This window comes from Pleurodeles waltl, chromosome 4_2 (genome assembly GCF_031143425.1).
Source record: "Pleurodeles waltl isolate 20211129_DDA chromosome 4_2, aPleWal1.hap1.20221129, whole genome shotgun sequence".
Lineage (NCBI taxonomy): Eukaryota > Metazoa > Chordata > Amphibia > Caudata > Salamandridae > Pleurodeles > Pleurodeles waltl.
Window position 1 is genome coordinate 434,704,599 of NC_090443.1, and position 13,329 is coordinate 434,717,927.

The 13,329-nt window shown below is 43.8% G+C and overlaps 1 protein-coding gene across 3 annotated transcripts in view; it reads right to left on the minus strand.

The window, feature by feature from the left end:
- The window catches only part of PKN1 (protein kinase N1), a 461,693-nt gene that overhangs the window by 85,997 nt on the left and 362,367 nt on the right, over positions 1-13,329 (minus strand). For all 3 annotated transcript variants that reach the window (XM_069231709.1, XM_069231708.1, XM_069231707.1), the window contains exon 14: positions 9,238-9,313. In XM_069231709.1, the coding sequence (XP_069087810.1) occupies positions 9,238-9,313 (76 nt within the window). The remainder of the gene's footprint in view (positions 1-9,237; positions 9,314-13,329) is intronic.

Genomic DNA, 13,329 nt, shown 5'->3' on the forward strand with positions numbered 1-13,329 from the left:
TGATGTCTAATGTATGTAATGCGCTTTCAGCTACAGAGTCTGGTTGTGGAAAAAATACTGGGAGTTCCACAGTTTGATTTAAGTGGAACGGTGATATAACCTTTGGTAAAAATTTGGGATTTGTGCGTAGAACCACTTTATATTTGTGTATTTGTATAAAGGGTTCCTGTATGGTAAATGCTTGTATTTCACTTACTCTTCTAAGAGATGTGATAGCTATTAGGAAGGCTACTTTCGATGTTAAGTATTGCATCTCACAAGAGTGCATGGGTTCAAATGAGTCGTGTTAATACAATATTGAGATTCCATGAAGGAACTGGTGGTGTCCTTGGGGGAATTATTCTTTTTAGACCCTCCATAAATGCTTTTATGACTGGGTTCTAAAGAGTGATGTTGAATGTGTAATTTGCAGATAGGCAGAAATTGCTGTGAGATGTATTTTAATGGATGAAAAAGCTAGCTTAGATTTTTGTAAGTGTAATAAGTAGCTTATAATGTTTTTTGTTGACGCATGTAGTGGTTGAATTTGATTATTATGACAGTAATAAACAAATCTTTTCCATTTATTTGCGTAGCAATGTCTTGTAGTAGGGTTTCCTAGCTTGTTTAATGACCTCCATACATTCTTGTGTAAGGTCTAGATGTCCAAATTCTAAGACTTCAGGAGCCAGATTGCTAGATTGAGCGATGCTGGATTCGGGTGTCTGATCTGTTGTTTGTGTTGAGTTAACAGATCTGGTCTGTTTGGTAGTTTGACATGAGGTACTACTGACAGGTCTAGTAGTGTTGTGTACCATGGTTGGCAAGCCCAAGTTGGTGCTACTAGTATTAGTTTGAGTTTGTTTTGACTCAATTTGTTAACTAGATACGGAAGGAGTGGGAGAGGGGGAAAAGCGTAAGCAAATATCCCTGGCCAACTCATCCATAACTCATTGCCCTTGAATTGAGGGTTTGGGTACCTGGACGCGAAGTTTTGGCATTTTGAGTTTGATTTTGTTGCGAATAGGTCTATTTGTGGTGTTCCCCAGATTTGAAAGTAAATTTGCAGTATCTGGGTATGAATTTCCCATTCATGGGTCTGTTGATGATCTCGACTGAGATTGTCGGCCAACTGGTTTTGAATTCCTGGGATGTACTGTGCTATTAGGTGAATGTGATTGTGAATCGCCCAATGCCAAATCTTCTGTGCTAAGAGACACAGCTGTGATGAGTGTGTCCCTCCCTGTTTGTTTAGGTAATACATTGTTGTCATGTTGTCTGTTTTGACAAGAATATGTTTGTGGGCTATTAACGGTTGAAATGCTTTCAATGCTAGAAACACTGCTAGTAGTTCTAGTTGATTGATATGAAGTTGTCTTTGTTGAGTGTCCCATTGTCCCTGGATGCTGTGTTGGTTGAGGTGTGCTCCCCACCCTACCATGGAAGCATCTGTTGTGATCACGTATTGAGGCACTGGGTCCTGGAAAGGCTGCCCTTGTTTTAAATTTATAGGATTCCACCATTGAAGCGAGGAGTGTGTTTGGCAGTCTATCAACACTAGATCTTGAAGTTGACCCTGTGCTTGTGTCCATTGTGTCGCTAGGCACTGTTGTAAGGGCCGCATGTGTAATCTTGCATTTGGGACAATGGCTATGCATGAAGACATCATGCCTAGAAGTATCATCACCAACCTTACTTAATACTGTTGGTTTGGGTGCATGCTTTGTATTACGTTTTGGAATGCTTGTACACTTGGAGTGGCAATCCCTTTTTCTGTGTTGATTGTTGCTCCTTAGTATTGTTGTATTTGACACGGTTGTAAGTGTGATTTTAGGTAGCTTATTGAGAACCCTAGCTTGTGAAGGGTTTCTATGATGTATTTTGTGTGTTGAAGACACTGTTTCTGAGTGCTGGTTTTTATTAACCAATCGTCTAGGTAGGGGAACACATGTATTTGCTGCCTTCTGATATGTGCAGCTACGACTGCCAGGCATTTTGTAAAAACTCTTGGTGCAGTTGTTATTCCGAATGGCAACACCTTGATTTGGTAATGTACCCCTTGGAATACAAACCTTAAGTACTTTCTGTGTGAAGGATGTATCGGTATATGGAAATATGCATCCTTTAGGTCGAGTGTTGTCATAAAATCTTGTTGTTTGAGCAGTGGAATTACGTCCTGTAATGTCACCATGTGAAAGTGATCCGATTTGATGTAGGTATTTAATGTTCTGAGATCTAATATAGGTCTCAGACTCTTGTCTTTTTTGGGTATAAGAAAGTACAGAGAGTAAACTCCTGTTCCTTTCTGTTGGTTTGGTACTAATTCTATTGCTTCTTTCTGTAGCAATGCTTGATCTTCTAGTCCTAGAAGATCTATATGTTGTTTCGACATATTGTGTGTTTTCGGTGGAATGTTTGGAGGGAATTTGAGAAATTCTATGCAATAACCATGCTGGATAATTGCCAGTACCCAAGTGTCTGTTGTTATCTCCTCCCAATGTTTGTAAAATTTGCTTAGTCTCCCCCCCACAGGTGTTATGTGTTGGGGATGTGTGACTTGGAAGTCACTGTTTGTTTTGAGGAGTTTTGGGGCTCTGGAACTTCCCTCTATTCTTTTGGAATTGTCCCCCTCTATATTGCCCCCGAAAACTTGCCCGCTGATATTGGCTTTGATAAGTGGGCCTTGCTTGTGAGGTTATGGTCTCTGTAGGTTGACCTCGAAACCCTCCCCTAAATTGTGTTTTACGAAAAGTGCCTCTGCTCTGTGGGGAGTAGAGTGCGCCCATGGCTTTTGCCGTATCAGTATCCTTTTTGAGTTTTTCAATAGCAGTGTCGACTTTCGGCCCAAACAACTGCTGTTCATTAAAAGGCATATTCAGCACGGCTTGTTGTATTTCCGGCTTGAATCCTGACGTACGCAACCATGCGTGTCTCCTTATTGTTATTGCAGTATTTACTGTCCTTGCAGCCGTATCTGCTGCATCCATTGCTGACCGTATCTGATTATTGGAGATACTTTGTCCTTCCTCCACCACTTGTTGTGCCCTTTTCTGGAACTCTTTGGGTAAGTGTTCTATGAAATGCTGCATTTGCGACTTTCCTTGTCTGGAGGTGGTGCGTCTCCCGAGGTATGAGAGTTTGCTCTCTTGCGAGCTGCCCCGACAACCACAGTCTGGTGTTAATTGCTGCGTAATATAAATAGGGTCTGTTGGCGGTGGCTTGCACTTTTTCTCCACCCTTGGGGTTATGGCTCTGTCTTTTACAGGATCCTGAAATATTTGTTTGGAATGTTTTAGCATTCCAGGGAGCATAGGTAAGCTTTGGTATTGGCTATGAGTGGAGGATAGTGTGTTAAACAAAAAGTCATCCTCAATTGGTTCTGCATGCAAGGTGACATTATGAAAAGCTTCTGCCCTTGAGACCACCTGCGTGTAGGATGTACTGTCTTCAGGTGGTGACGGCCTCGCAGGGTAAAAGTCTGGGCTGTTATCTGATACAGGAGCATCATAAAGGTCCCATGCGTCGGGATCATCTTGACTCATTGCAGTATGAGTCGGGGATTGCATCAGTGGTGGAGTGGCTACCGGTGATGTGTGCATTGATGGTGGTGGAGTTGTTTGTCTTGCCACCTTTCCCTGTGGCTGCTTGTCCTTTTCTTGAAAGGCAAGTCTTCTTTTCATCTTAATTGGGGGAAGAGTGCTTATCTTCCCTGTGTCTTTTTGAATGTGGAGCCTTCTTTGAGTGTAGTCTGGCTCTACTGATTCAAGTTCTTCTCCGAACTTATGTCCTTGCATCTGGGATGACAATCCTTGTTCCTCTGTGTAGGAACCTGTTTTCGGTTCTGAGACTGGTTGTTTCGGAATCAAAACCTTTTCGGTCGCCTTTTTGGGCTCCGAGGAAACCTTTTTTAGTTTCGGCGTCGTGGTGTCTCGGTGCCGAATCTGCTCGAAGCCGCTGTCTCAGGCCCGAGATTGCTGTGTGGCTGTATCTCGACCGGAGTCGGATGACTTCACCACCAGCGTGCCCTTTTTCGGTGCCGATGATCGGTCACCTAATTTTCGGGTTAAGCCATGGCCTGTTGGCGGTGGCGTCCCCTGGGCTTTTGTTGTCTTCTCATGAGTTTTATGTTTCGACGTCTTACTCACGGTTTTCGGCGTTTCTTCGGGATCGAGCTCGTCCGAGTCCGATTCCTGGATGGAGAAGGTTTCTTCTTCGTCCTCGAAACGCCCTTGTCCTGTCGGCGCCGACGCCATCTGCAGTCTTCTTGCTCTTCGGTCTCTTAGTGTCTTCCTCGACCCAAACGCTCGACAGGCTTCACAGGTATCCTCCTTGTGCTCTGGAGACAGACACAAGTTACAGACCAGATGCTGATCTGTATACGGATACTTGTTATGACATTTTGGGCAGAAGCGGAATGGGGTCCGTTCCATCAGCCTTGAAGAGACACGTGGCCGGGCCGACCAGGCCCCGACGGGGGATCGACAAAACCCCGAAGGGCCACCGGAGCTCTTCAAAAGTCGGTGTTGATCTGTTGTAACTAACCCGATACCGAACGCAAACAATACCGACGATTTCTCCGAGATTCTAACTAACTTTCCTACCCGAACCACGGAGCGAAAAGGAACACGTCCGAACCCGATGGCGGAAAAAAAACAATCTAAGATGGAGTCGACGCCCATGCGCAATGGAGACTAAATGGGAGGAGTCCCTCGATCTCGTGACTCTAAAAGACTTCTTCGAAGAAAAACAAATTGTAACACTCCGAGCCCAACACCAGATGGCGGGATGTGCACAGCATGTGTATCTGCAGCTACACATGCCATCAAACATATATATATATATTGCCCACCGGCTGTCTCGCAGCGCCCGCTTTCAAACCAACGTGTTTCAACCCTAGCTTTTAGGCAGCAATATAAATGTCAAGATAACTCTTGTGATTATGTTCTTGGTAGAGAAAGAGATCGGACTTTTGATGCCATAAAGTAGTAAAGAAGGTTTAAATGCCTGCTGCAAGGAACAGATCTGTATTTTATATGAATAGCTGAGTGGATTAGTAAATCCAGCCATTACCTGAGCTTTAAAACAAATGAAATGTATGTGCAAGGCAGGCTATGGAAAGATGAAGTGCACTTCTGCTGGGTGGTAGTGAGGGAATCCGAGGAGGGTGTCATGGGACTGGGAGCACCAAAAATGATTGTCTGACTGGGTGCCACCAGTGCTGAAGGCTAGGATGATGGGTATGTGGTAAGGTGAAGTAATAGTGTGCCATTTTTGGGTTTTTTCAGGGTCTTCAGAGAACCTGCTGATTGAGGGAAGAAGCAAAGGTAAGGTGACTGACACACCAGCAATTCTGTGACCGTCTACACAGGCTAGTGTTTTAAAGGGACAGTTTAGTCAGTAGCAGAGATGACATCTTGCTGGATGACTGCTGCTCAAGCCCTAACTCGGGTTATGAAGGCAGCTCTGAGGCAGGATGAGAGACTGAGACAGCAGATAATGAGACCACATCTGACAGAGAGGACAATGGAGCAGGCTCTGGGAGTGATATTTCAGTCAGAGGAGTCCCATCTGACAACTCCCCTTCCAGTGATTCTGATGGAGACGATGAGGACAGTCATGCTGTCCCTTTGCAAGCACAGTCTGTGCAGTGGGACAATAGCAGGTTAGCCCAACCCAGCGAACAAATTTGTGCTGAGAACAAATTCTAAGGGAGCATAGAGGTACTCTAGGGCCCTATTCTAGGACACGCCAGTGGACTCCCACTTCGCTGGGAAGATATTTTTGGGCCTAACGCTCAAAATGGAGTTAGTGTACAATCCCACCTTGCAGTCCTACTGGACGACATGCACGGTTTGGGTAATCCCCATCTTGGCAAAGGGCAGTGACAGGGAAGGGCCCAAATCGTACTGTGGAGACAACACAATGATCTATCACAAAAACAACCTTGTTTTGTAAGGCGGGCACTTGCGTTTTTGGTCCTGGGCTTGGCAGCCATACAGGGAAACCTACCAAACCCTGACATTTCTGAAAACTAGACATCAGGGGAAGTCCACGGAGGTGTGGCTTGTGTGGATCCCCCAAAAGTTTCTTAACCAGAATACCCTGCAAATGTGAAACGCTGAATAAAAACTCTATTTTTCCTTGCATTTCTGTCAAACATACTACAGGAATATGTGGGGATCCACAAAATTCCTACCACCCAGCGTTTCCCCACTTGCCTTGATAAAAACACTGCCCAACTTGTGTGTCTGTGCCTAGTGCCTGCGACAGGTATGGATCGCCCCAGGGTCAACAGTAGCCCTCATGTAAGGACTACCATTGACTGTTGTGTAATCCTTTCCTGTCAACCCAACGCAGGATGTAGTGTTTTTATTAGAACAAGTTGGGGAATGCTGGGTGGTAAGCAGTTTGTGGATCCCTGCACATTCCTGTAGTTTACGTCACAGAAATGCAATGAAAAAAGTGTTTTTATTCCACGTTTTACTTTTGTAGGGCATTCTGGGGAAAATAACTTTGGGGAATCGTCACAAGCGATACTTCCCTGGACTCCCCTTGATGTGTACTTTTCAGAAATGTTTGCGTTTGCCAGGTTTCCCTAAATGGTTCCCGATCTCAGGACTAATTAGAACACTCCCCTTAGTTATCACTATTGCCACAATATGTTTTGGGACCTTCCCTGTCGCGGGCACTTGGTTGAACCAAGTGAGGTACCATTTTTATTGGGAGACTTGGGGGAATGCTGGGTGGAAGGAAGTTTGTGGCTCCCCTCACATTCCAGAACTTTGCATCACTTAAATGTGAGGAAAAAGCCACATTTTGAGGTTTGCAAAGGATTCTGGGTGACAGAACATGGCGAGAGACCCCAAATCATCCCATGCTGGACTCCCTAAGATGTCTAGTTTTAAAAAATGTATTGGTTTGCTAGATGCCGGCTGAGCTAGAGGCCAAAATCCACAGCTAGGCACTTTGCAAAAAACGCATCAGTTTTCATTGGAAAAATGTGATGTGTCCAAGTTGTGTTTTGGGGCGTTTCCTGTCACAGGCTCTAGGCCTACCCACACAAGTGAGGTAACATTTTTATCGGGAAACTTGGGGGAATGCCGGGTGGAAGGAGGTTTGTGGCTCTCCTCAGATTCCAGAATTTTGCAATGCTGAAATGTAAGGAAATGTGTTTTTAGACACTTTTTGAGTTTTACAAAGGATTCTGTGTGACAGGACCCGGTGAGAGCCCCACAAGTCACCCCATTCTGGATTCCCCTAGGAGTCTTGTTTTAAAAAATGTATTGGTTTACTAGGTTTCCCTAGGTGCCAGCTGAGCGAGAGGCCAAAATCCACAGCTAGGCACTTTGCCAAAATCAAGTCAGTTTTCAGTGGAAATACCTTGCGTATTACTTTCCCATAGGAAAACCTTGAAGGATGTACACAAATTACCCCTAGCTGAATTCAGAATTTTGACTACTTTTCAGAAATGTTTAGCTGTCCGGTATCCACCATTGGTTTCATACCCATTTCTGTCACTAACTGGAAGAAGGCTGAAAGCACACAAAAAAAGTAAAAATAGGGTTTGTCCTGGTAAAATGCCAAAACTGTGTTGAAAAGTTGGTTTTCTGATTCAAGTCTGGCTGTTCCTGAAAGCTGGTTATTTTAGCACTGCAAACCCTTCATTGATCCCATTTGCAAGGAAAAAACAGATGCTTTCTTCTGCAGCACTTTTTTGCCATTTTTCCCAAAACAACCACTTTTAGCTGTATTTTGGCCAATTTCTCGGTGTCCTCCAGGGAAAGCCACAAACTCTGGGTCCCCAGCGTCACAGGAGAACACAAATTTGGCTTGGATAGCTTATATGGACAAAACGTTATGGGGGCCTAAGCGCAAACTACTTATTCCATATAGCCAAAAACGGGCTCAACAATTTGGGACGAGGCAGCAGCTAAGGGATGAATGGAAGCTAAATGTCAGAAAACAGAGGGCAACATTTATTCTTGTTTGTTTGTTTTTTTTAAGATAAAAATTACATTCTTATCAAAAGTGAAAGATGACGACAAACCTGTACTGGACATGAATCCTGCTCTGATAGTAAGCAGTACGTAAATGCAAATGCAATGCAGTTCTGTGCTGATCTCCTGATTCAAATGTTAGTGCTGTAGCCACTAAGGCAGGCAATGATTGCACAGAATTAGACTTAGCTTATGATTTGCTCACGTTGTGTGAGCAGGTTGTGCAGACACATATAACTGGATACTATATGCTGCTGGATAATAGTGTTAAAGCCTGGACTGTTGCCAGCAAATGTACAACGTAGAGCCATTCAGTGGAAGGAAGTGAATAGCAAATACAGAAAAAACAAACAAAACAAGCACAACAATGGAGTGGGTGAAGCAATGGATGAGATGGGGATGGGGCTAGATAAGAAGAACATGAAGTATGGCGGTGGCCAGTATTTGGTGGGTGAAGAAGTAAACGAGAGAGACATAGCTGGCAAAAACATACACTCTGATGGAGTGCTCAAGCAAAAAGAAAAAAGTATTGCCCTAAAAGTGAGCTGTGGAAGCAGAGAAGGCAACCAATTAGAAAGGAGGTAAAGAGGCTATGCTACAGGGGAGGGACAAATCCAAGATTGACAAGTTGTGATAGAAAGGCCATCGAATCAGAAGCAGGCAAAAGAAAACTAGTACAGGTACGCATTGGGTGGGCTGGGGGCCCTGGATGTTCTTAATAAACCCACAGAATGTATTTCGCAACCAGAGAGGCAAGCTGTCTGATAGGCTTGATATGAAAAGTTTGCAATGAAACACTTCAAAACCCAACCACTAAATGGCGGAATAATGCATCATTGTTATCTAGAAAAAAATTCACGCTGCTAAACGAAACCTTCCCCTTAGATGGCAGAGCTTCCCCATCCGATATTAAAACAGACACTATAGATAGCTGATTTGAAGGCAGCAGAGCTATTAAAATATATATTGCAGAAATACAACACAGAGAGCACTCTTCAGGGAATGCACACATGATAACAATAACATCAGTGTGAGGTAACTATTGGACTACTATATTCAAAGGTTTTAAGTCTAGAAGTGATATGAAGTTTACAATCATTTCTTCATATTACCCATGAAAGGAATACCCTGCCTAAACTACTGGGACAAAATGAGTGACTGGGAGAAGCTGGCAACAACTGAGCAAAGATGTAAAGAGAGAGAGTAGTAAAAAGTGAAGATATTCCACGTTGTTACACAATAACAAACATTTTAGACTTACTTTCCCAAAGTGTCCGCGGCCTAAAACTGCAAGTAGTTTGAAGTCCTGTAGAGTCAGTTCTGTTTTTATCTGGCTACTGTAGAGACAGAAATAGGGTCAGGTTATAATTACATGTCGAAAGCACAAACATGAAGGTTATATCTTACACCTACACAACATTAATCAAGCTGCGTGACCTGGCTTTAGAGGGCAATAGTTTAAAGGAAGAAAAACAGTTTCCCGAGTATCTTTCATGCATGCATTTACTTGAATTAATTTCCTGTTGTCAGCCTGAGAACCCCCTGTAAACAATGTTAGCAAAGCAGTGTAAACATGCAAATTAGCCATAGACTGTATGCAGAACAGGAAAACGGAATTAGCTGAAAATAATTTTCTAAATAGCTTAAGCTAAACCCTGCACTGCTGCTCTGATTCCATATGTTCTGCTGAAACAATACCATATGGAAAGAAATGTACTCACATTTAACAACTTCCATTCCCAGGGTCAACTAGGGCCTCCACAGCGAGAGGAAAGGTGGCCCCAAATGCACAGCCACCAACAAAAGATTACAACAGAGTGGTGTAGTTAAAAGGTGAGAAACAAGCTATGTGGCCGATTAATAGGAAAGAAAAACAATGAAAAGACTACCTGAAAAGAGCCCCCTTGAAAGAATGGTCCCAAAAATAATTGGATACAAATGTTAATGACAGACACTCAGACCTTGTCAAAAGCCTAAAAACATTCTTCTGACAATAGTTCAATCTTTGGAAACAAGTGCGGGCACCGGTCTCACCTTTTGGAAGTGTGACGACTTATCAGGGCAGAACCCTTAATGCAATATATAGCAAAAGGCCAGTTTCAGAGGTCAGTGGACTCATATGGGCTACATTAAATTTCTAAATTGCTCAAGACAAGACTGGACTCTGTGTGAATGGAGGACACTCAATAGAAGGAAACACAAATTTCAGTCCTTCCTTACTGTACTCAAGTGCATATAAATACAATTGAAAAACTGCACAAAATTGTAAAGCACAAATTAGCTTCCCACATGGTGCAACACCGATCACATATGGTAATAAACCTGGCCGAGTATAAACTGTATTTGACAATAAACATAATGCCTCTGGAAGGTGAATCTAAAGATTTCCTGCTGGGTAAAACAGCGGATCCAGTTTAAAACAGTAGCCATAATTCAAGAAAGGTGATCTAGTTTCTTTGGTTTATTATAATATCCACACAATTCTCCCAAAAGCCAAGCCTTGAAACGCCACGGTTTCAGGTTACAGGTCAATGTGCACACATTTAACAGTGTCAGCTGAGGATGCAGGACTCTGCACCGTAACTGCGGCAGACAATTTCAACACTGATCATTTACAGGATCCCCAAAAGGGAACAGTGGCAGCTGTGCGAAACAAACCTTAAAAGGCAAAGATGGAATTAGCACAATTGCATTTAGACTACCTCTAATACCCCTGACCACCCTAGAAATCAATGTAGCAAGTGATTAAGCGCGCAGAGGACAGTCTACTGCTTACTGTTGGACAAAAAGGAATTCCACAGTTTGCTAGGTCTGCCAGTCCTATATACATATGGATGACGCTGCTTGTTAACTCAAATGAAATTGATTCACTGCTGCTTATCTAAAAAGGTCAAAGATCTCCAAAACAATGAGCTCATTTGCCAATGTACGTCAATACACTGCACTGCATCTGTCAGGGTTTGTATGGGTAAGTTGGTCAACTGAAGAAGGTAAAGGGTGGCTGGATTCCAAAAAGAGTTCATCTTTCCACATGAGCCAGTACCCAATGCCAGCTGCTGGCTGAAGTAAAGCAGAACATTGTTGTTGTATTCAGGTCAGGGTATTTTTATTTTCAGTCATAGGGTGGAATGTCTAAAGAGTCCAGTAAACAGCACTAAGCTAAAGGTGATAAAGAGAATGGACTTCTTTGCGAAACAGAGGGCTTCGATGTTGAGGTTCCCTTATAGAGCAATCAAACCATATAAAGCAAAGTCTTTATCATCAATTAGTAGTAGGGGTTCTTTTTACAAACATGCATCTGACGACATAAACTCTGCGAAGGTGCTGTTTTCCCAAGTCGCATGCTCAGCGACGCCTGTGGGGTGGTTGGGGGGTGTGGGGAAGGGAAGGCGAGGGGAGGGTTACATAAAAAAAAAAAAAAAAAAAAAAAAGATTTTTTACCTGTGCCGCCACGTTCACAACTGTTCTGCTCCTCTCCTCTGCCAGCAGGCACAGACTCCCAAGCCTGCCCTGCGCCAATCCTGATGCTGCTCTGAGCAACATCAGGATTGGCTGGGGGCGCCCAGGTAGACTGTGTTGCTGGGCTGAAGAGAGCCCTGTGCGCATGTGTTTTTGGCCGGCCCGAGACGGCTGGCCAAATATACATGCGCTCTGAGGGGGGAGTGCTAAGCACACCCCCTCATTGCTCGTCAGCCCTGTGGCCCCGCCGCTTTTCCCCCAAAACGATAATGAGCAAGGTTTATTGTTGTTTTTGTGGAAATGATTTGCAGCTGCTGCTGCTGGCAGGGGGAGCGACACTCCTTCGCGTTTATGGAGGAGCAGCCCCAAGTCTTTCCTACAGGCAGTGCCGGGAACCAAGCTCTGCACTGCCAGTTATTTTGGCTGCTCTGTGCACTGAAGGAGCCTTCTCACACCTTTTGGCTTCCCGGTGCACTGTCTTTGGTTGCTGGCAGTGGCTGGGTATGTGGTGGTATGGAGGGTTCTGACTAATTGTGAAGCTATTGGTGCATCACTTAGCCAGTAGATGTTACTCCTTGGTTGACTTGATTCCTGGAGCGCGTGGGTTACAGCCAAGCTAACGGCAGTTTGATAAGATAGTTTATCAGGCCTCAATAAGTTTAAGGGCAGATATTACCAATGTCTGTTACAGCCCTATTCAAGATGGCTACACATATTTTAAGGAGGTATTTACCCATTCATCCTGGTGCAATTTTACTTCCTGTCTTTTTAAGTTTGTTCTTTGAGGTACACAAGACTGCAGAGAAGTTCAAACACTGTATTGCAACACAGTTGTGAGTTTCTTTGTTGGTTAAGCCAGATTCAGCTCTAGTTGATCCGATACTTCAGCCATGGTTTTAGGACTGTGTGCAAGTTCTTCTTAAGTCAGTTTTCTTCTACAGTCAATCATTTTCCTTCCAATCATCTATGAAGGTTTTTTTTATGCCTTGTGGCTTTTTCCTTATGTCTAACTGTGACCCCCTGACAGCAGACATCTGACATAGCTCATGTTCTATTCTGTGAAGGAGCAATGTGGCTACAGAAGGAGCATCACCTATACATTATAGATCCCAAGACCAGGTCATCAAAGAAGATCCATCATTCAACCAATGACAGTTCTTCCACCACATCAGCGGAAGCTAGAGAGACTTAATTATCAAGCTACATAACCTATCAATTCTAATGCCATCTTCTCCAGTGGAAACACTAAGCATGTCCTGTGTGCCATCTTGACAAGGATCCATACACTATGGAATGTCTGTATTGGAGGCAATCGTACTGGTGCTCTAACAGGGCAGTGTGCTAGGCCTTCCCTTCTAGGAAGAGTCAGAAGGATCTACAGAGCACAGTCACTTCCCATTCCTTGCATAACACACTGTCCGGCAGCGATTCCTCGAGATTAATACACAGAGAACCATTCTCAATACAGGGTGAATCAAGAGGGATCAACTAGATGGAAGTCCGTGCAGCCAGCCAATACCCTAGTCCTGGATCCAACTGCAGGTACAGGTGTGGCAATTTTCATGATCTCTTGAGTAAGACAGATCACTGCTAATGGTGATACTTGGACTTTGAAGAATGACTGGTGAATGAAATCCTGGAACTGCTCCGGTACAGATGCTTTATTAGAAACCTTAAGTAGAAACAAAGCTCTGCCAACAAACGACCATCTGATCTGAAAATAAAAGCGGTCATAAAGCAACTTTCTTGACATCCTCAGCCATGATCATTTGCTGTGTGCCTTCAATCTTTGTCTATTATTTGCCTACTCAAATATTTCTGGTCTATGGCAGGACACAGAAGCATCAGATTCTCCCCACTCCTGGAGGTTTCCAGGTTAAGGTGGCAATCTTCG